Consider the following 23332-nt stretch of genomic DNA (forward strand, 5'->3'; position numbering starts at 1 on the left):
TATTTTAAGAACAAAAACAGTATCACAAATATATTAAAATTATATGAAGAAATGTATGTAGAGCCAGTTATAATTGTGTTGCACATATCTTTCTAATTCCTTTATATACTACAGCTAAACCTTTTTGGAATTGCCTGTGAATATTTTTAACCCTTTTTTTTTTTTTTGTGGTATGCGGGCCTCTCACTGCTGTGGCCTCTCCCGTTGCGGAGCACAGGCTCCGGACGCACAGGCTCAGCAGCCATGGCTCATGGGCCCAGCCGCTCCGTGGCATGTGGGATCTTCCCGGACCAGGGCACGAACTGGTGTCCCCTGCATTGGCAGGCGGACTCTCAACCACTGCACCACCAGGGAAGCCCTAACCCCTCTTTTGACTAGCAGTTTTTTTCCTAATTTATTCTCATTGTCCTAACTATCTTTTCTTTGCATAATTGGTGTTTTGATTGCCAAACTGGAAAATTATTATGACGTGAAATTTTTCATTTTTTTAAATCTTGAAAGTTATAATGTTATCTTAATACAAGAGACCCCAAAACACAATACCTATTTAAATAAGAATTTTATTTCTCTTAATAGTCTAGAAGTTAGTGGTCCAGCTCTTTGTTGGTGGGGCAACTGTGCTCTACAAGATGATTCAGTACATTTTGCTTAACAGACTTGTAGGATATTGGCCTGCCTCTGCATGGTCAAAGCCGGTACAGTTGCACATGTGCCTTCTAGCCTGAGGGAAGTGGGAAAGTTTTAGTCTAGCTCTGGATTGGTGTCTTTTAGGTTGAAGATGACCTGAAAGTTGTGCCTTTACTTCCACTCACATACCATTGGTCCACACTAAGTAACAAAACTTCAAGGCATGCTAGGAGTCTATTCTCTTGCTGGTGGGTAAATAACCAGGTAAAACTTTATTCCTATGGACAAAGGGGAAAACGGATAATGGAAAACAACTAATAATCTGGCTCAAAAGCCAGTATCTAAAAAATTGGATGTAAATTTCAAACTAAATATTTCTAAATGAATAGCTTTCTCAGATACAGCCAAGTCAGCAACACTGTTGTAACTTTAGATGAATTGTAATGCCTTAAATCCTATTTATGTATTATTTTATGACTCATGAACTTTCTGAATACTGAATGCTGAATACTGAATCCCTGAATGTGACATTACTCTAAGATCTTGCTTCTCAAACTGGAGGACATTGTTGTTTGAGGGGGGAAGTACACACAGCCATGCACTTAGATGTAGCTTCTCTTCCTGGAGGAAGATTTAGAAGATTATGCATAGGATAGGAATATATTTTAGAGCTAAAAACGAAATTGGCAGGACCTTTAAGAAAAAGCTTAGGATTATTGTAAGGGATAATTTCAGATCCCCAGAGATATTTTCTATTTTTGCCACTATAGTCCTGTGGAAACATTTTGATAAGCAAACTTCTTTGTTTGTTAGGGTTTGTTTTATTTAGTTAGATCAACAATTCTAAACTATGTAAACTTGTGGAAATATATTGGGGGGGTGGGCAAGTAGTATGAAGTAAAGGAAATTTTCTTGTGTATACAAGCAGCATAGGCATCTTTATTCAAAGAAAGTCTTAAGTTATTTCTTTGTCATCTTAGATTTTTCTTTTATTCTTTGCTGCATTTTACACCATTCTTTTAAGGCCAAAATATATTTTTTAGGCTTTTCTTCTCCTTGCAAAGAAATACTCTGATAATGGGACTTGCAGACTACACTAGGGTTGTGGAAGTAGTAAGCTGTAGTTAATAATGGCTTTTCTTCATTTAAAGTATATTAAAATTAACTTTATATTAAAACTTATGTTCCATCTTTCCTTCTTATCACAGGACAATGAAAAGAGAACTCCACTGCATGCTGCTGCCTATCTTGGAGATGCAGAAATCATTGAATTGCTTATTTTATCTGGTATGGTAAGCTCTGTGTAAGAGCACATCATGCACATTTTGGTCATATTTAATATTTATTAAACCTCATTGATTATTTCTTCATATTTGTTAAACAACCTGAAACTTATTTATTCATTCTAGAAGTAATGATCTCATATCATGTCCCAAGTACTGTTTTGGTGCTTAGAGTACATTGGAAAACAAGTCACTGCCTTGCGGAGCATATACTCTAAAGAAAAACGGGCTACAAATACAAGTAAATTTTACAGTATGTTAGAAGGAGATAAGTGCTATGGAAAAATGAAAAAGTAGATCAGAATACAGTCAGCCCTCTGTTTTCATGGGTTCTGAATCCATGGATTCAAACAGCCACAGATCAAAAATATTTGGAAAAAATTCCAGAATGTTCCAGAAGGCAGAATTTGAATTTACCATGCACTGGCAACTATTTACATAGCATTTACATTGTATTAGGTATTATAAGTAATCTAGAGATAATTTAAAGTATACAGAAGAGTATGCATAGGTTATATGCAAATACTATGCCATTTTATGTAAGAGCTTTGAGCATCTGTAGATTCTGATATCCACAGTGGGTCCTGGAACCAATCCCTTGCAAATGCTGAGGGACAGCTGTAATGGAGTGGGATGAGCATTATATAAGTTGGGTACTATATGGAGTAGTCATACAAGGCTTCATTGACCTCAGAGTTGCTGGGAGATGATAATAGTTCTCCAACGAGGAGGTGATAGTAGCTTGGAGCTAGTACAGCATTGGAGGGGATTAGGAAAGATGTGATTGTAGATATATTTTGAAAATGATGCCAGCAAGATTATGTCTTTAAATAGCTTGTGTCTAATTCTTTTTGAGGGCCTGTAAAATATATTTTAGGAAATTGTACTTTATTTTTAAATTTCTTCTAACCTCTTCAAGACCTTACAATATGAAATAATGGTAAAACTGTGTCCTATAGAATAGCACCTATGGTGGTCAGACTTCTTGCAGTCCTAAAACAGGCAGTCAAAGAGAGCTTAGAAATATGTTTGTTGTATCCAGCTGATCGTAAGTGATATTTATTGAAAAAGGATGCCTATGTTTGAATTGTGCTTGTGTTGCCAGATTGCACAGATATATGCATAATACAATTGGAGAGATAGTATCATTCCTTTGATATTTGGGAGAAGGAGCACTGAGAGAAATTTTGAGTGAAAATCCTCTTAAATAGTAGCCTGAATAGAATTTTGCCATTATAAATTAATAAAGTTTTTTAAATGTGGTTTTTATAACAAGTTGCATGATCTTATAGAATTACAGTCACTTATGGACCAAGCTAATATTCTTATATTAGTTTCTTTATGAATAACTTTATCACTGACGTACTTCCTTGAAGATGTCTGTTCCTCTATGGATGCTAGCTCACTAGTTTTCAGCTGAAATTTACTAGAGGTAAGAACTGAGGAGGTTCAAGAGAAAAATAATGCTTCCTCTTAATTGAGGCATATTCTGCTTTAATAATATATCCGGGATCAGATGGCTTCACAGGTGAATTCTACCAAACATTTAAAGAAGAGTTAATACCTATCTTTCTCAAACTGTTCCAAAATTTGAAGAGGAAGGAATGCTTCCAACCTCATTTGAGGTCAGCATTACCCTGATACCAAAATCAGAAAAAGACACTACAAAAAAAGGAAGTTACACCCCAATTTCCCAGATGAACATAGATGCAAAAATCTTTAATAAAATATTAATAAACTAAATTCAACAATACATTAAAAGGATCGTACATCATGATCAAGTGGAATTTATTACAGGGATGCAAGGATGGTTCAGCTTCCACAAATCAATCAATGTGATACACGCCTTAACAAAATGAGGCTAAAAATCATATGATCATCTCAATAGATGCAGAAAGAGCATTTGACAAAATTCAACACCTACTCGTGGTAAAAACTCTGAACAAAGTAAGTGTAGAGGGACTATACCTCAACATAATAAAGTCCATGTATGGCAAGCCCACAGTGAACATACTTAAAGCTGAAAAGCTGAAACCTTTTCCTCTGAAATCAGGGGCATGGTGAGAATACCCAGTCTGGTCACTTTTTCAACAGTCCTAGAAGTCCTAGCCATAGCAGTTAGGCAAGAAAAAGAAATTAAAAGTGTTCAGATTGGAAAGGAAGAAGTCTCTTTTTGCAGGTGACTTATTACATATAGAAAACTATAAAGACTCCATCAAAAAACTATTAGAAATGATAAACAAATTTAGTAAAGTTGCAGGATCTAAAATCAATATACAAAAATCTGTGTGCTTATATATACTAATAACTATCAGAAAGAGAAATTAATAAAATAGTTCCATTTATGATTGCATCAAAAAGAGTAAAATACCTAGGAATAAATTTAACCAAGGAAGTGAAAGAGCTGTACACTGAAAACTATAAGACATTGATGAAAGAAATTGAGGAAGGCACAAAGAAATGGAAAGATATTCTGTGCTCGTGGATTGGAAGAATTAATATTGTTAAAATGTCCATACTACCCAAAGCATTCTACAGGTTCAGTGCAATCCCTATCAAAATTCCAGTGGCATTTTTCACAGAAGTAGAATAAAACAATCCTAAAATATGTATGGAACCACAAAGACCCAAGTAGCCAAAGCATTCTTGAGAAAGAACATTAAAACTGGAGCTTCCTGATTTTTAAACTGTATTACAGAGCTGTAATAATCAAAACAGTATAGTATTGGCATAAAAACAGACACAGAGATCAGTGGAACAAAAGAGAGCCCCAAAATAAACTTGTGCATATTGTGATCGATTAAGGCAAAGGAGCTAAGAATAGACAATGGGGAAAGGACCATCTCTTCAATAAATGGTGGTGGGAAAACTGGGCAACTATCTTACACCATACACAAAAATCAACTCAAAATGGGTTAAAGGCTTGAACATAAGACCCCAAATCATAAAACTCATAGAAGAAAACATACAGGGTAAGCTCCTTGGACTCAGTCTTGGCGATGATATTTTAGATTTGACACTAAAAACAAAGAAAACAAAATCAGATATAACAAGTGGGACTATATCAAACTACAAAGCTTCTTTCTGCATAGCAAAGGAAACCAACAAAATGAAAAGGCAACGTACAGAATAAGAGAAAGTAATGTGCAAATTATATATCTAATAAGGGATTGATATCCAAAATATATAAAGAACTCATATAACTCAGTAGCAAAAAACAGACAAACCAATCTGGTTAAAAGTCAGCCAGAGGGACTGAATATGCATTTTTCCAAAGAAGACAGAGATATGGCCAAAGGTACATGAAAAAGTGTTCAACATCACTAATCATCAGGGAAGTGCAAAGCAAAACCACAATGAGATACCACCTCATACTTGTTAGAATGGCTATCATTAAAAAAAAGAAACAAGCATTAACAAGTATTAGTAGGGATGTAGAGAAAAGGAAAACCCCTGTTGGTGGGAATATAAATTGGTATAGCCACTGTGGAAAACAGTATGGAGGTTCCTCAAAAAATTAAAAAAAGAACTGCCATATGATCCAGCAAACCCACATCTGTGTGTATATCCAAAGGAAACAAAATTACCATCTCAAAGAGATACAGGCATGTTAATTGCAGCATTATTCACAATAGCCAAGACATGGAAACAACCTAAATGTATGTCAATGGATGAATAAAGATGATGTGGTAAATGCATACATTGAAATATTATTTGGCTGTGAAAAAAGAAGCAAATCCTGCCATTTGCAGCAATATGGATGGACCTTGAGGGCATTATGCTAAATGAAATAAGTCAGAGAAAGACAAATAATTCATAATCTCACTTATATGTGGAATCTACAAAAACCAAATTGATAGAAACAGAGAATAGATTGGTTGTTGCCAGAGGTAGACAAGTGGGGGGTGGAGGAAATGAGTAAAGGTGGTCAAATGGTACAAACTTCTAGTTATAAGATAGTTCTGGGGATGCAAGCTTAAAAGTCTCATCACAAGAAAAAAATTTTAACTATGTGAGGTGATGGATGTTAACTTATTGTAGTAATCATTTCTATATTATATGTCATATCATTTTGTTCTACATCTTAAACTAATATAATGTTATATGTCAATTATATAATAAAACTGGGGGAAAAATAATTATCACCCAGAACAGTAGTCTTCAAACAGTATATGTACACTCTTGAGGTTCTGTAGTGGTGTTTCACGGGTTCTGCTTACATTTGGTTTGAATGCCATGGTTGTTGAGGCCCAAGTTATACACTAATATACATACCCTGATTTCAAAATAACCTTATAATTGTATTGAATGGATTTTTAATAAGTTATAAATTAGAATTGAAACTAAGTGTTTGACCTGATAATTCCCTAAGGAAGAGAATTAAATACATGAACGGGAAAGTAGACAACAAGATTAGGCTAATTTGTTTGTAATTAGTAATGAAAATTGTTACTGAAAAGTTTAGGGCAGACTGTTCTTACCCTTCATGTTAGTTACCAGTGACATGTTACAATAGTAATTAGGTTAACTTTAGTGTAATCTTAAGAAAATTAAGCAATGTGAAATAATAATCTCCATTTAGCTCTTGCATTATACAAAAGTCATGGTATGCTCCAATAAGAACACACAATAAAGTAAATTACTATAATTTCATATTATAAAAACTACTTTGGTATCCATGGCAAGGAATAAATAGTTCCTAAAATAGTTCTCTAAAACGAAAAGTGAAGAATATAAAGAAGTTGATCATTCCTTAGAGCCGTGTACTTCGATGTTCATGGATGTTTATGTTTCAGGTTTTGGTGGTTTTCTGATCTACTGTGGTGAGAAGTTAGGAAGTAACGTTTTGTAATTTGTTTCACTCTTGTGTTTCCATTGTCAAGAATTACGACGTTACAGTTTAATTTGTAATCATAATTCCTGCTGTTTTACCACACACACACTCTGTCCTTATTCATAGCTTCTCTATTCCCAGGTTTTAAAATTTTGATGTCTTTTGGTTGAATAGACCTCATCATCAAGTAGTTTTTGTTTTTATATTTTCTGTAAGAGCTCATGGATATTGTATTCTTATTTATTTTGGACCATTTCTTTTTTTTAATTTAGTTGAAGGGTAGATTAGCTAGTTATAAAATTCTCAATTTATGCTTTTTCCTTTCAATATTGTAGATGTTACTCCACTGTCTTCTAGCGTTGAGTGAAAGTCTTGAATTGAGCTCCTCTCTGCTTACATTCCATCCCCCCATTACACTTTCCACCACCATAGTCCATTCTCTTCTGCCTGGATGCCTGTAGGATTCAATTCCTTATCCCTGAAATTCATGCTAACTTTCCTAGGCTAAATCTCTTGATTCTTTTTGCTAGGGCATTATGTGAATGTACACTTTTAGTTTTGAAATTCGGATTTTTATTTCATTTATATCTTTCATTGCATCTTTACATGTTTTATTTCCGTGTGTTTTTCTGTCAGTAAATTTTTGTGCAGTGTGTTTTGCTACTAAAATGGATATCCTTCATCTGTCTTTATCAGCTATTTTCTGATTGTAGTTTTGTCTTTAAATTTAGTTTTAAGTTATTTCCTTTTACCTATCCTTCATTCATTCAACAAATACTTAATGAGCCTGGCTGCATAGCAGGTACCATTCTAGGTGCTGTGGTAGAGCAGTGAATAAAATAAAGAAGTCCCAGCCTTTATGGAGTTTATGTTTTAATGGGGGAGATAGTAGCAAGTTAATATATAGTTTGTCATGTGTTGATAATTGCTATGGAAAAATTAAAGGAATGGTATGTTGGGTGGGGATCAGTTGCTATTTTGTGTTGGGTTATCAGGAAAGGATTCAGTGACATTCGGGGAGATAAGCAAATATGGAAGCGAGCCTTGCATATGATGCAGATGTTAGTGGAAATTAAGAGATTAGCAAGAACAAACACTGTGAGGTGTAGCATGTTTGGAGGCAAGTGAAAAAAAGCAGTAGGAGGTAAAGCAGAGGTTGGGGGTGTTCCAGGTAAAGACTTGCTTTGGCCCTTAAAGTGATGTGGAAAACCAATGGGGAGTTTTAGGTGGAGGGACAGAGGCTGACCTAGTTTTTTAAAGATTCACTCTGGCTGTGGCTTCAGATTCTTGACTGTGTTGTAAGACATGTCTACTCTGCTTTTTGTTGTTTCTAGGCTTTTATCTTTGATTGCTTTATTTTCCTTTTCTCTTTCCTGATCTGCCAGCTCTCATCTCTTTGCATTGTTTTACCTCTTTCTTGGAGCTTTTCTTTGAGGTCTCTGTTCAGAACTTAATTTCTCTGAAGTTGTGTATAAAGAGTAGTTCACAAATTCTTCCTCTCCTTTCCTGGGATAATTTCTTTCAAATATATTTACCTATTAACTGTATTTTGCTCAGTTTACTCTGCTTTTGTATATTTTTGCTCTAGTCCTGTGCTGAATCCTTTAAGTTTTTTTGTTTTTTGTTTTTTTTTTTTGGCCACACCATGCAGCTTGTGGGATCTTAGTTCCCCTACCAGGGATTGAACCCGGGCTGTTAGCAGTGAAAGCGTGGAGTCCTAACCACTGGACTGCCATTATATATCATTGAGGAATATGCTTTTTCCAGAACATCTGTTTGGAGTGGGGTGGGGCAAAAAATGCCTCATAGATTAACTGTGTGGTTTCCTTTACTCATAGAACTACCTGTTAGATCTGTGGGAAAGAACTACAAGACAGAGCTGCCAAGTAAACTATGAAAAACCTAACAGACTTTTTATCTTAAGTATTGGCATATCCCAATGATCTGTACTGTTCTAGGGTGTGATGGCTTAGGAGTGAATATGATTTGAACCTCATACATTTTTAGAGGGTGTCAAATTCAGAACCAGGCAGATCCATCGCCTGACCCTAAACACGGTCCTAAAGTAAATCGCTTGAGGAAATTGGATCCCAGAGATTACAGGTGGGGAATTTTGAAGTGTGTCCATATTTCATTGGAGATCAAAGAAGCCTAACTAAAAGAATTGTGGGCTGACTCACATGATAGCTTCTTTTTGAAAGGGCTGTTTTATCTTGAAGATTATGAGTTTGGAGGAACTAAGGTGATTGGCAGTGGAAAGAATCAGAACATTCGAAATTCCTTAAAAATGTATTGACTTAAATAACTTTGTGATACACATAATTTAAAAAAAAAAACCTTTAAAAAAATAAATAACGAAGATTCTTGCTTGATCTCTCCTGTAGCACAGCCTTACCTTGTTCTTCTGTGTTATAAAGGGAGATTCTCCTGTGGATGACCTCTAGATCATCTAAAAGGGTGTTAGATAGGGATTCTAGGACACAAACAGTGGAGAGAAGGGGGCAAAAGGGCATGCACACAAACATGCTCTTTTAGTCGAATTGGCAGCCTTCCTGAAGAAACTTCACTTGATGTCCATGATGCATTTTTAAGATTCATGGATGAGGGGTATAACTTTTGACATGTTATATGTAATCAAACAAGTGAATCCTTCCGTAGAATCTATATAGTAACACTAGAGTCTAGTAGAATTACTCTTACAATTATTATTGAATGGAGCAAAGTAATTGGAAGCAGTGAGTGCTTACTATATCTCAAGTACTGTGTTAAATTTAGCTTTTTCATTTATGACCTCATTTTATCCTCAACTCGGAAGGTATTATTATAGATAAAGGAAGTGAAAGCGTTTAGAGATGTGATAACTGGCTGAAAGTTATACTGCTAATAAAAGCTAGAGCCAGCATAGTAAGTCAGACCCAGGCTATCTGACTGTGGAGTTCAGGCTATCTGACTCTTAACTCTGCTGCAGTCTGAACTGTGCTCCCCTCTACACTCTACCCACCCCCTTCTACTTAGCATTTAGTAAAATTTGTATAGAAAATAACTTTTGTTGAAGAACTTCTGTTTTAAGGACTAAATTTACTGGCTGCCTAAATATAGATATTTCTATGGGAGCTATTCGTGTAATGCTTATATTTTTCAAACATAGGTTTACCAATACCTCAGGCTGTTTATAGCATGTGTTAGGTGGTTAAATAATGTGTTGTATTAGTTAATCATTTAATTGGCCTTTTATAGAAAATAAAGTTCTTAATAAGGAAATATGTATACTGTGTTTCTGGTAATAAGAATTAGACCTAAAGTGTGTGACCTTTGGAAGACTGCAGTGTTGGTATATAAATTTACTAGGGCTGCCATCACAAATTACTACAAGATGAGTGGCTTAAACAACAAAATTTATTTTCTCACAGTTCTGGAAGCTGGAAGTACAAGATCAAGGTGTTGGCAGAGTCATTTTCTTCTGAAAGCTGTGAGAGAAGGATCTGTTCTAGGACTTTCTCCTTGGCTTGTAGATGACCGCCTTCTTATGTCTTCCATCGGTACATGTCTATGTCCAAATTTCTAATGCTTATAAGGATCCAGTCATATTGCATTAGGGCCCATGCTGAAAAAAAAAAACACCTCATTTTAACTTAATTACCTCTGTGAAGACCCTGAGGTGCTGGGGTTAGGACTTCATATGAATTTGGTGGTGGGGACACAGTTCAACCCACAATATCTATATATCCATAACACCCTCTTAAATGATACAGTGCACTAGCTTGGTGGAGGGGGGGGCGGGGCGTGGTCTAGCATCACAGGTGGAAAAGTGGAAATGTACTTGCTTTTTGCTCATTCTTCCCCCAACCTGAAAACAGAATCTGAAGCTTTTGCCACTGCTTTTGGTAGATAGCCAAAGGAAAGCATCATTTCCAGTTTGGGAAGAGTGCTAAAAGTACTTGGCTCCTGGCCCAGCTCACTGCATAGGGACTATCTCCTCTGTGGCTTAGGAGCAGAGAAAAAAGCTATGCTCTGCAAACAGAAGTTTTAGAAAATTATTAGTGGGACTATAATTATTACAAACAAATAGGAAAATAGAAATAATTTTAATAGCATCAAATCTCAGGTACTTCACCTAGATCAGAGGCTGATAGACTTTTTATGTGAAGGGTCATACAGACACACTGGCAACTACTCATCTCTACTCCTGTGATGTGAAAGCTACTTATTTAACACGTAAGTGAATAGGTGTAGCTATGTTGCAGTAAAACTTTATTTAAAAATAGGTGGCTGGCAGTCTGTGGGCTGTAATTTGAAGATCCCTGACATTGATTATAAAGATATTATCTTACCTATTTAATGTTAAAGTAAGGCAAGGTATTTAATAAGCATGAAATAACATTCTGAGTATTTCAAAATAGGGTAGAATATTATCACTGGAAAAGGATCGTAGAGATCATTTACCACAGCTCTTATTTTACTGATAACTGAGGTTCAAAAATCAAAGAATTGGCAGATCTTGGTGAGTGATCAGATTAGGAAGAAAGCAGGTGAATTAGTCTTCTTGCGGAATGAGACCTAGAGCCACATGGGACATTTGTGATTTGGTGCCTGACTTTGTAGAGCTCAGAAACAGGTGCTCCCTGTGTTGTTTTAACCTGGGGCCTAGCCTCCCTTGAGAGAGAGACAGACAGAGACGCGCATGGGCGCGCACACACAAGGATTATTATTACCAAAATGAAGGCGTAGGCATATGAGGAGCAGTCCCAGGTCTGCCTGCTGGTTACAGAGCCATTATTAGATCACAGGTCTTACTCCTGGGCTCCATCCGCTGACCCCTGACTGCCTCCTCATATGTCCAGACCTCTCTTCAGCTACATTGCTGGCAAGAGCCCAGGCTAGACTGATAAAAGTGAACCAGATTTTTTATTTTTTAAAATTACTTTCGTTTTATCTCTAAGTGTAGTAGACATTTATCTAATTTTGGAAGAAATTTTACCTTAAATATGTTTTTTCTTTTAAAAAACTATTGTTTCAGAATATATTTTATATGTGTGAATTAGTAAATGAAAAGATTGGGTGAAAGGAAGAAGGTTATCTGGATTTTTCTGTATAATATAACTGTGGTATCAAGTGGATACAACCAAGCTGTTTGGATGACCCTGCAGTTGATTTTTGCTTGCTTGTTTTCTTTTTGCTTTTAACGTATTGGAAATCTGATCACATCTCTGTTCTGGAAAGGTGAATCCAAATTCAGATATTTGATGTGACGTAGGTTCTGGCTGCTTGTTCTTCTTAAGGGAAAGCTCAGTTGATGTACATTTGATGGATTTGTGGGTGAAAGGGAGTCTAGTAAAGACAGTCTTTGATTTATACAGTGAGGCATAACAACCTTGGGTTTTTCTAGATATGCTGCTAGCACTCAGAAGGCTTTCTTTGGGTGTCAGTTTGCAGTGGTCATCAGTGACATCATCCTCAAATTGCTGTCTTGTCTTCAGCTTCCACAGCAGTGCTTCTCCTACCACAGGGTCTCCCGGTAGCCTGACTGCAGCAATTGAGATGGCGCTGCTATTTTATGTTCTTTCCTGTTTTAATGATTAGCAAATAGTAAAGAAATTAATCTTTTCTTGTGACTTAAGATCATCCTTTGGAATCACAAATATTATACTCTGCCGGGTAGAGAGCCTGTGATGATGCTACTGGAGCTGTTACATTTGGTTTTATTTCTGTCTAGGAAGACTATTTTGTGTTTTCAGTGGATAGGATTTCTTTCTTTTCCTGCCCTCCCTCCCTCCCTATTCCCTTCTCTCCCTCCCCATCTTCCCCTTTCCCACTCTCTCCCTTCCCCCTAGGTCTGTTCCCCTCCCCCTCTTCCTCCTCTTTGTCTCCCTCCATCCCCCGCCTCTCTCTCCCTCTCCCCTTCCCATCTCCTTCTCTCTCTCCCTTCCCTCTCCTTCTCTTTTTCCTGTCTTCATCTTCTTTGTGGCTAGTTTTCAGCTGTTGGATTAGTTACTTTACTCTGGAAATGTCTTTTCCATTACTGGAATTACTTTGTAGTGTGTATATGAATATGTAGCTAATTTTGGAGCTCTGTGTGGAACAGAAGTCTGGTTACCTTCAGAGAGCTCACATGAGATGAGCTCTGGTAGCCTGGACGTCTGATGTGCACTGCCATGTTTATTGGTCTTAAGCCATTTTTCATCGTGCAGCCAACTGCTGCTCTTATAATGGCCCTTGCTATGCCATGTTCGTCTGTTAATATATAAAGCACATACTAATTTACCCATGTGGGCAGGGTAGATATTTGTTGTATTGTGTCCTTAGAGATAGCTCAACCATTACTCACATACTTGACCTTTAATTTCCAAGGAATTAAAATATCTGATTAGTGTTACTAGAAGATGACTTAACATGAGTGTCTTCTGAGATAGGATATGATTAGATGTCTAAAATCCCATTGTGCTGATCTTCCTGCAGTTAAGTATCTTTAGAATCTTTAAAAAAGAGCAAGCCAAATTTTTTATCAAGTTGTCTACTAGTTGCAAGTGGCAGCATGATGTGTCCTCGTTAAGCCACTAGTGGATTATTTGTTATAGTCACTCATGTTTTTGATAAAATTAACTTTGAATTTTTTATTAAAAGAGAAAGAAAGACGATTTAATTAATTAGTTAATTATTGTAACTTAAAATGGAAGAATGAAGCAAGCAGGTTTTTTACTTTGGGCTGCCAAATGCACCATAAATATTAGATTTTCTTCCTTCAGTTGTATATCTGATAACCCATTTCCAAAAGAAAGACAGACTATCTTCACCCTCTTCCTGCTTTCCAATTTTTTCTTTGCACTTGAAGCCAAATTCTTGGAGTGTTTTTTCATGACCACTCCTTTCATTTCATTTCCTCTTCAGTACATTTCACTTTTTGAACATGTAGTATTTCAGTTTCATTTCCGAATTAAAATATACACACCTTTAAAGGTATACAGCTTACAGCACAGTTGCCTTTCTACCCTAGTTCCCCATCACATCATCCAATTCTCATTGCCCCCCACCACCAATGCAAACACATAGGCAACCGCTGTTCTTAATGTCTTAGCTTTCCTCCAGGGTTTCCTTTTGCAAATGTAAATATAGATACTTAACTCTTCCTTTTTCTATGTAGAAGTAAAGAATATTATGCATACAGCTCTTACTTATTGCTGTTTTTACTTTTTTTTTTTTTTGGCGGTATGCGGGCCTCTCACTGTTGTGGCCTCTCCCCTTGCGGGGCACAGGCTCCCGACGCGCAGGCTCGGTGGCCACGGCTCACAGGCCTAGCCACTCCATGCCATATGGGATCTTTCCCGGACCAGGGGCACAAACCCGTGTCCCCTGCATCTGCAGGTGGACTCTCAACCACTGCGCCACCAAGGAAGCCCTATTTTTACTTTTTATTTCTCAGATCTTTATCAGCACGTAGAGATCATCCTCATTTTTTGTGACAGCCACATTCTATTTCCTTGTCGGTTAATGCCTTGAATCAGACTTCTGACCCTTCCCATTTGTTGGAGGCCCATTTTCAGGCCTCATTCTTCTCTACTTCTGTCTTTCCAGGGTACTTGCGTCTTTTGAGTGTCTGTGTCACTACCCTTCAGGCCTTAATGCCAGGACCTGCCCTCCTACTGTGCACATAAATACAAAATCATAGAAAGAGTTACAGGGATTATAGAGAACCATTGAAGTTCCAAGTGATAAATGAGGAGAAGGAAGGAGCCTCTTCACTGTCTCTAGGGCTCCAACTTTCTGACCCGTGAACATTTCAAGTGTTCGTGCTCTTACCCAAAACAAATGCTGACTTTATTGTGGTCAGAAAAGCTTCTTTTCACCATTTTGGTCTCCACAGAACCTGGTCAGTAGTTGTTTATATGTTTATTACATTAATATACCACTGTCTCTGGCTCTGGTTGTTTTTTTTTTTTTTTTTTTTTTTTTTTTTATTGGCTGTGTTGGGTCTTCATTGCTGCACGTGGGCTTTCGCTAGTTGTGACGAGTGGGGCTACTCTTTGTTGTGGTGTGCAGGCTTCCCACTGTGGTGGCTTCTCTTGTTGCGGAGCATGGACTCTAGGCACGCAGGCTCAGTAGTTGTGGCTCGTGGGCTCCAGAGTGCAGGCTCAGTAGTTGTGGCGCACGGGCTTAGTTGCTCTGCGGCATGTGGCATCTTCCCAGACCACGGCTCAAACCCGTGTCCCCTGCATTGGCAGGCGGATTCTTAACCACTCTGCCACCAGGGAAGTCCCTCTGGCTGGTTCTTTATTTTGCTGACTCCCTTTCTTTCTCCCACAGCTTTAAGCAATCTTGAAAGCTCTCCTGCTGGTTCATGATTCACTGGCCCTGCCCGCACAGAGTTCAGCTTCAACTGCTGCACTTGTGGATGATTTCCTACACCTGCCTTTCATTCATTTTCTCTCACATTCAGACTTATAAAATCTACCTCTAATGTATCTGTGCTACATGTACTAGGTACATTGGTTTGTATGTTAATCTTTTTTGTTGGTTTTTTTTTGTTTGTTTGTATTTTGACTGCCGTGCTGCATGTGAGATTTCAGTTCCCTGACCAGGAATTGAACCCGTGCCCCCTGCGTTGGAAGCTCGGAGTGCTAACCACTGGACCACCAGGGAACTCCCCTGTTAATTTTTGTAACAAGGTAGTAGGGGATCTGGTTTATAGATGAAGAAATGTAGGTTCAGAGGGATCATACAGCTAGTTAGGGACCTATAGCTAGAGGTTATTTGGGCTGTAACTTGGAGTCACTGCACTTGATTATTACTTAGAACCTCACACTCAAAACAATGTAAACATTAGGATGTCTGAGTTCTATCCTTGGTTCTGCTGTAGTTGGCTCTGGCGGTGAGCTGCTTGCTTGTACCAGCATTTCATCATCTAGAAAGTATGGAGGTTGGACTAGGTTCCTAAAGCCTCTTCTCACTTAGCTAGTTATTATTCTAGATGTAAATCTAGGATTGCTCATAGTGCAGGACCTGTTGCAAGTTCCTCTAGTCCTGAGAGTCAAGGTGGTTTCTCTCTACGTAGAGTGATCCCACAGCGTGCTGCTTCTGTTTGGTGGGGATTTAAGCACCAAATCAGTGGATTTTACATAGATGATAGATTTTTTCCCCCTCAAATTACATAATGCACTTATTGTCTTACTAAATTGTATTTCCATTCTATTAAGGAAAATTTGTGTCCATTGACTTAATGATTTTTAAACAAAAAATACATAGTTGATTTGTTTTAATTATTACTACTTTAGAACTTTAGGTAGAACATGGAAAGACATGTGGATTGGTTCATTTCCTTTCTCAGTATTTTCCCCTAAGTTTATAGCCATTGTATCCATTTATAAAATAACTTTATAGTACTAAAGCATTTTTAATCATTACTGGAGAACTATTTTGATATTACTGTATTGCATTATAACATGATACATTCATTAGTAAAGAATTATAATGAAGACTTTGTAACGTTTTATGTCTTAGTATTCTTATTCATGTATTTAAGTATTTGAGGTTTTTAACACAAATTCTACATTGGGGTCTGATTTTCATTTTGGATGTGCTCTGTATAAAGGTGGCTTTTCTAGACTATATATAAAATGATGTTTCTTTGATTTTTAATAAAAAGAGCTAATACCTTACTGGATAATTATATCAATTAAAAAGGATAGTTTTGTTTTGTAATTTAAGGGTGATTTATTAGCAGAAAGTATAAAAATGAAGTACTACATTTTCAGTTGTTATTTATCCAATTTGGACTATATGTAACTAGTATTTCAGGACATTTACTTAAAATATTTTATGTAAAATATTTCAATTTATTTTTTTCTTCTTGTTGCAGGAGCTAGAGTTAATGCCAAAGACAACAAATGGTTGACACCTTTACACAGAGCAGTTGCATCTTGTAGTGAGGTATGAAATTTCTCTTAGTAAATATTTTGTATATAAAATCATTAAGTAGGCCTGCCTATGAGTCCATATTCAAATTCTGTATTTTCAAAAAAGGAAAAAGCAACTGAAAATACCTAGACTGGTCACTTTACTTTGGAATTCGTTCAAACCAAGTTAATTGTTCCATTTTCCTTTTGTGACTAAGGCCTCTTGGAGAGTCTGAAGTGGCAGAGAATAGAAAACCCTCCTTCTGTACTTCTTACAAGAGAGCAGTTGTTTTTCTATCTTACAAATTCCTCCTCAAGGCTTTTCTCTGCTGACTGGTTCACAGTAACCTAATAGACGTGTTGCAGAGGTTCTGCTGGTTGTGCTCAAGAAATAATCTCAACAGTGTGTAATGACTAAATGAAATATTGTTTAGGTAAACACTGAAATTAGTTTCAGAAACATTACTTGATTTCACATGTTGCCAGTTCTAAATACAATCTTAAAATATGTTAGGTGTCTTATGAGGAAGAACAATTCCTTTTTATTTATAATCCTGTGTATTGTTTGACCTTCAAGATAACTGACATTTTAGGAGAAAGTTCATTTTTATATTTGTCATATCTTCTAGTCCTCATAACATCCTTGTAGGATAGATATTTTAAGGAATTGTGTAGTTAATAATTTGCCAGAAACCACTCAGCTGTTGAGTAGCAGAGATGACACAAGTACCTGGACCCTCTTTTTTTCTGTCATTTTACTGCCTTTCTAAAATGGATTGGGTGATTGGGTGCTTTTTACAAATGCATTGTGCCCAAAGCACCCCTTTTACCTATCTTACGATAGTTGAAAACATTTTTTAAATAAAGGGTGGGACTGTATAAATTAATGTTTTCTTCAGTTATTCAAATTGTGGGAGACGAGGGAGGGTGGCTACTGCTGCTTCTCCCCATCATGGGGCCAGATAGTTCTGGAGAGAGAAGGGGAACACATGCCTTGGGAGGATGTTTCCCCAGGAGGAACTGGGGGCGCTCCTTTCTGTTCATTCTTCTTTGTATTCCTCATTTCGAAGTACACCTTGAACCCCAAACGAGAGTTGGGTGAGTGAAGAGGAGTGGAGGAGAAGGTGGCTGGAAGGGAGGAACTGTAAATGCTGCGGTGTGACAGAGGCGGTCTGTTGACCATAAGCCTCTGGATCGGGAGGGGACGGTGGTCCTTGGTGGCTACAGCTGGTGAACTGTGGGACTTGGATCAGGAGACACTGGCTTCAGATATCACCTGCCACTTTCTAGCTGTGTGATCTTGGGCAAATCTGGGAATTCTGAAAACTAAGACCTATTAACCAAAATACTTTGAACTCTGAAATTCATGGTAATGTTTTTAAGTTAGTGGTTAGCCCTCTTGCAGTGAAGTTTCTTTAAATAAAGGCGGTTAAGGAAGATAAACGTTGCCATCATGGCAACCTATTGATAAATTAGTCATACTTACCTATTTTTTGGTATGACTCTTGGAAATATGTCTATTAAATTTAGTGGAGTTTTGTCAAATTAAATCATCAGAAAGAACACGTTGTATATTCATAGAGATTGTAAAACAGGCCAAAGATTCTTTAAAAAAATAATTAATGTTAAAGGCAGATTGCAGGTTCCACCCACAGACCTAACTGCTGATTTTTTAAAACTATGTATGTGGCTTGAACTTAAGGGCAAGCTGTAGGTTAGAAAGCAACAGATCCTAATAAGTTTAAGTTTAAGCTTTTCAACCTAAAAAAGGCTTAGGCTTTTCATCCTAAAAAACTACTAGGCTATGTAGTATTACAACTCTTCTGCAGGATTATGGGAAACAGCTATAAAATGTAACCATTCCATAAAAATATAACTTCTGTAAACCCTAAGCCCTAAGGATTATTTTTCTTTTAAAAGGAAAATGCCATGATTAGAGAAACTGCTAGGAAACCTAGTCAAGATTATCAGTTTCACTGGTGTTCTTTTAATTATTCTTGTCATATCCTAAGAGCAAAAGAAAGCTATACTTACATTACTTACTTCATTTAATAGAAAACATGACCGCAAAGGGGTATATAAAAAGGCAAAATTTTAGGTAGCTTTTGGTTTATGTTTTTGAGATACCATGAAAGAAGTAAGCTCTACAGAAGATGATTAGAGTGACTATTTTCTCACTTCTCCCAAGGACAGAGATGACTAGCATCGCTGAAGATGCATAGTAAGGAAGTTAACTCCTCACAGACAGTGGATGTCTTAAGGCTTAATTCCCTCACTGAACTTGGGTTTAGAAAGACTGCTTCGGGTTAACTGTACCAAGTTCCCCAGCTCTCCTTCCGTGACATGGTTTCCATGCACCTGGTCATATTGTCTGGCTGCCCCATCTTTTCTCCACCACTGGTTTGTGACTGTCAATCTTGAAGTGTAGCATACAATCTAGCTCTCCATAAATGCTGAGTATTCTTCTGAATAAATCAGTTTCTGAATATTAGGGCTTTGTGAGTGTGTGTGTGTGTGTGTATTTATTTATTTCTCTATCTGTCTATCCATCCACATCACACTGGATCCTCTGAAGGATATGCATTTATTTTTTTAACCTAACTCCAGGAATTAACATTTTAGTTCTATCAAGATAACTGAGTTTAAAATATATTATCATGTGAGGTATTAGTGGTTCACCCAAACATTGTGTTTATTTGGAATGTGTTAGCCCTTCTTTTCCCTGTGCCTGACCCTAAGCTATGAATAAATAAATACTCTTTGGATATAATTAGTTAACCTTTTGTTATCACCCCACCTCCATATTTCTTAATCTTATTTAAATCAGTATCATAGGTTATTACTTGTTTGTTTGAAGTCAAGGCACACCTGCAGCATTTCTTACACATGCATACCCTCTAATAATGGAAAAATCGGGATCAAGGTTACTATGGTAATTCTGTCATTAGTAAAACTATATCCTTGGTTATCTCTGCATTTTTTTTCTAAATGCTTGTAATGTGTTGCTAATAAAATCTAGAATTTTACTAGGGTAAGACATCAGGCTCATTGGTTTGTAATTTCCAGAAATTTACCCTTTAAAAATTTTTTTTTGTTTTTCTTTTTGAATCTCCTGTCTTTAGAGAGTTCTTTAGTTTTCTCTAAATTTTCAGAGATCACTGCTATTGTGATATGGCACTGACGTATATTATTCTGAGTAGTAAATGATGGATGTATTAGTCAGCTCAGCTGCCATAACAAAATACCATAGACTGGGTGGCTTAAACAACAGAAATGTTTTTTCTCACAGACTGGAGGCTAGAAGTGTCAGATGAAGGTCCAGTAGGGTCAGTTTCTGATGAGGACTCTCTTCCTGGCTTGCAGATGGCTGCCTTCTCACTGTGTCCTCACATTTGGTCGGGGAGGGGGGAATCTCTCTCTCCCTCTTCCTTGTCTTAGAATGCCATCAGTTTGATCAGGTTAGGGTCTCTCCCTTATCATCTCATTTAACTTTACCGCTTTGTGGTGGGGGGTGGTTAGGGCTTCGACATGAATTGTGGGGTACACAATTAAATGTCCCCAACAGTGGACCCAGGGTTCAAACAGTCTTAGTCGTTGTGTTTACAGCCTTCTTTAGGTGCCATCTTACCCACCCTCAACCATAAACTGGATTTATTCTTGTTTTTCTGTGAAACGAAATTATAGCTTTGATTTTTCTGTTCTTGCTGATGGAACCTAAGTATTCCACACACTTTTCAGAAACTTAAAGGTATGCGTTGTGAATTCCAGTTGGAAATAATTAAGGCAAGCCTGGCATCTATAGTATGCTGTATTTGCCCAGTTTATCTAATTATAAATTCTTCATTTTGTTTTTAATTATTTTCTAGTACATCTATTTCCCAGGATGGTATTAGTGTTACTCCCTAAGTCACAAAATACCCTTCTTGAGGATGAAGATTGAGAATCCTGACAGTGTTTGTACTTTGTTCTCCACGATTCTGAGTATATATTCCTCTGTGTATCTTTTTCCCTATATTCCTTTTTCTTAATTGAAATATAATTCACAGTAAAATGCACAGACTTTAAGTGTATAGTGTTGAGTTTTGGCAAATGTATACACCCATGTAACCTTTCTCCCAATCTAGATTTAGAAGATTCCATCACTCCAGCAGTTCCCTCATGTCCCTTTTCAGTCAGTCCCTCCTGTCCCCAGAGGCACCTCTCAATTGCCTGTTCTAGAATTTTATAAAAATGGAATCATACAGTATGTACTCTTAATGTCTTGACTTCTTTTGAGATTAGTCATATTGTTGTGTACATTAGTGGTTCATTTCTTTTTATTGCCGAGTAGTGTTTCCTATATGGATGTACAACAGTTTATCTGTTTTCCTATAGGTGGACATTTACATTTCTTGTTTTTGGCTCTTATGAATAAATAAAATAAAAAATAAAATAAATAAAAACATTCTTAGATGGGTCTTGTTAAAATTTCTCTTGGGTAAATAGCTGGATTGGAATTGTGGGGTCACAGGGCAGGCCTCCATATGTCTTTACTTAGCTACTCAGCAGGTCGATAGATTGATGGGCATCTCTCCAGTATTTTGCCAACCTTGTGCTGGTTCCCATATTTCAGCAGTTCTGATTACTTTTTATTTCAAAGGCTATGTGCAAATCATGAATAATACTATTTTGCTTGGTCTTCCTTGCTACTTTGCATAGTTAGTTATTTTAATCTTTTGAACAATCTTATGTACGTTAGGTTTTTTTGCTTCATAGCAGACTTGAGATGAGTGATGGACAGGTGCTCTTTCCCCTCTTTACTGATAAGAAAACCAAGGGTCAGTTTTACTAGACTTGAATAGTTATACCTTGTAAATGACAGAACTGAGGTGATTTGGTTCTGGTCCTTTTCATTTCATATGTAGTTTGTTGTTCATCTGCCAAAAATAGGATTATCACTGTAAGGAGAAAAATTTTGCTACGTTTAGTTCTGATTATATTGCTTAATATTGATGACATACTGGATTCCTTTCGATTTTGCCATGAGTCCAGTTTATGGATGTTTTGTGACATTTTTCTTGTGCTTCTGGGAGACCAATCCCTTTGAATAGTAAATTCTTAATTTGCCTTGTTAACACCAACTTTCCCACCAGGTAGCATCACAACAAAGACTTCTTCCCTTCCTCCCCTCCCCTCCCCTCCCCTCCCCTCCCCTCCCCTCCCCTCCCTCCCTCTAATGAATTAGATCCTAGTGATTTTCATTTTGTAAAATATAGCATGTGGAATACTTTGGGAAGTAGTATGTTTAAATTTTTATATATTTAATGGCAAAGTGATAAATCTACTTTTTAAAGCTTTGAAAGTATAAATTAATTGTATCTCACCATCTAGAAAAGCAATATTAGTAATGAATGTTTTTGAAGAATATTTGTCAGTATTTCTTGTACATTTTGATAGAGACTGATTGTTGTGCCTTTATTTGGAGGATAGAGAAAGGGAATGTTTTATTTTGATGTATCTTGCATGGCTCTGAGTACTGCCTTTAGTTCAAGCTATTTTGTTTTCTGGCTTGTTGATAGCAGGTTCTGCCAGAACTATTTTTATTTTCTCAAGAAATTTTATTTCCTTCATGTGTGTACAATTTCTAAAGCTGTTAACTCATTTGTCTTGTATATCTTCATATGTTTTAGGAAGCAGTTCAGGTACTTTTGAAGCATTCTGCAGATGTTAACGCTAGAGACAAAAACTGGCAAACCCCTTTACACATAGCGGCTGCTAATAAAGCTGTAAAGTGTGCGGAAGCTTTGGTCCCTCTGCTGAGTAATGTAAATGTGTCTGATCGAGCAGGGAGAACTGCACTGCATCATGCAGCTTTCAGTGGACACGGGGAGGTAAGTGGTATTCAGTTAGACAGTGATTCTCTCTCTCTGCGTGTGTGCCCACCCCCCCCCATTATTAATGAACTTGCCTATTTTGCTCATTTTTTAATTTTGCCTTTTTCAAACCCTCAGACTTCTTTTCATGATAATTCATGATATATAACTTTCTCAAATTTAGAAATTTATTTATCAGATACAGCCCCTGCAGTTGAATTTCATGGTCAACCTGGGGAGACAAAGGACAACACTGCCAACTGTAACACAATGTGAAAAGTATGTTCTGTCATTGCAGGAAAAAATGTCTAGGAAGGTGGAACAGTTTCATTGTTCTCCCAGAAAGATGGTAGCAAAGGAAGGTGGAGTGTAGAAAACCTTTTTTTCTTTCTTTTTTTTTTTTTTTTTGCGGTATGCGGGCCTCTCACTGTTGTGGCCTCTCCCGTTGCAGAGCACAGGCTCCGGATGCACAGGCTTAGCGGCCATGGCTCACGGGCCCAGCCGCTTCGTGGCATGTGGGATCTTCCCGGACCGGGGCATGAACCCGTGTCCCCTGCATTGGCAGGCGGACTCTCAACCACTGCGCCACCAGGGAAGCCCAAAAACGTTTTCTTATAGTTTATTTTGAACATTTAGTCAAGAATTCTTTGATGACAGACCATCAAAAGAAAACAATTTAAGAAAATTAATATTTAGTTATCTTATACAAGGAGTATTGGTTAATGTTAAGTGTGCCATAGCAAAGAGTGGGGTTTATGTATGTACATGGAAGACTTAGGAAAGAATGAGACTCAGAGTTAGAAGAACCTTTGAGGGCAGCTTGTCCAGTCCTTCATTTTTGTTGCAGAC

General features: G+C 37.2%; 1 protein-coding gene and 1 non-coding gene across 3 annotated transcripts in view; both read left to right on the plus strand.

Annotated features, from left to right (window-relative positions):
- The window catches only part of ANKRD28 (ankyrin repeat domain 28), a 111104-nt gene that overhangs the window by 27162 nt on the left and 60610 nt on the right, over positions 1-23332 (plus strand). For both annotated transcript variants that reach the window (XM_065876434.1, XM_065876436.1), the window contains exons 3-5: positions 1836-1914; positions 16595-16665; positions 22301-22501. In XM_065876434.1, coding sequence (XP_065732506.1) covers positions 1836-1914; positions 16595-16665; positions 22301-22501 — 351 coding nt within the window. The remainder of the gene's footprint in view (positions 1-1835; positions 1915-16594; positions 16666-22300; positions 22502-23332) is intronic.
- LOC136122976 (small nucleolar RNA SNORA18) lies at positions 8489-8623 on the plus strand. The gene has a single exon (XR_010655865.1). It is a non-coding gene; the product is annotated as a small nucleolar RNA SNORA18 (small nucleolar RNA).

The sequence above is a fragment of the Phocoena phocoena genome, chromosome 4 (assembly GCF_963924675.1).
Source record: "Phocoena phocoena chromosome 4, mPhoPho1.1, whole genome shotgun sequence".
In the NCBI taxonomy this organism is placed as follows: Eukaryota; Metazoa; Chordata; class Mammalia; order Artiodactyla; family Phocoenidae; genus Phocoena; species Phocoena phocoena.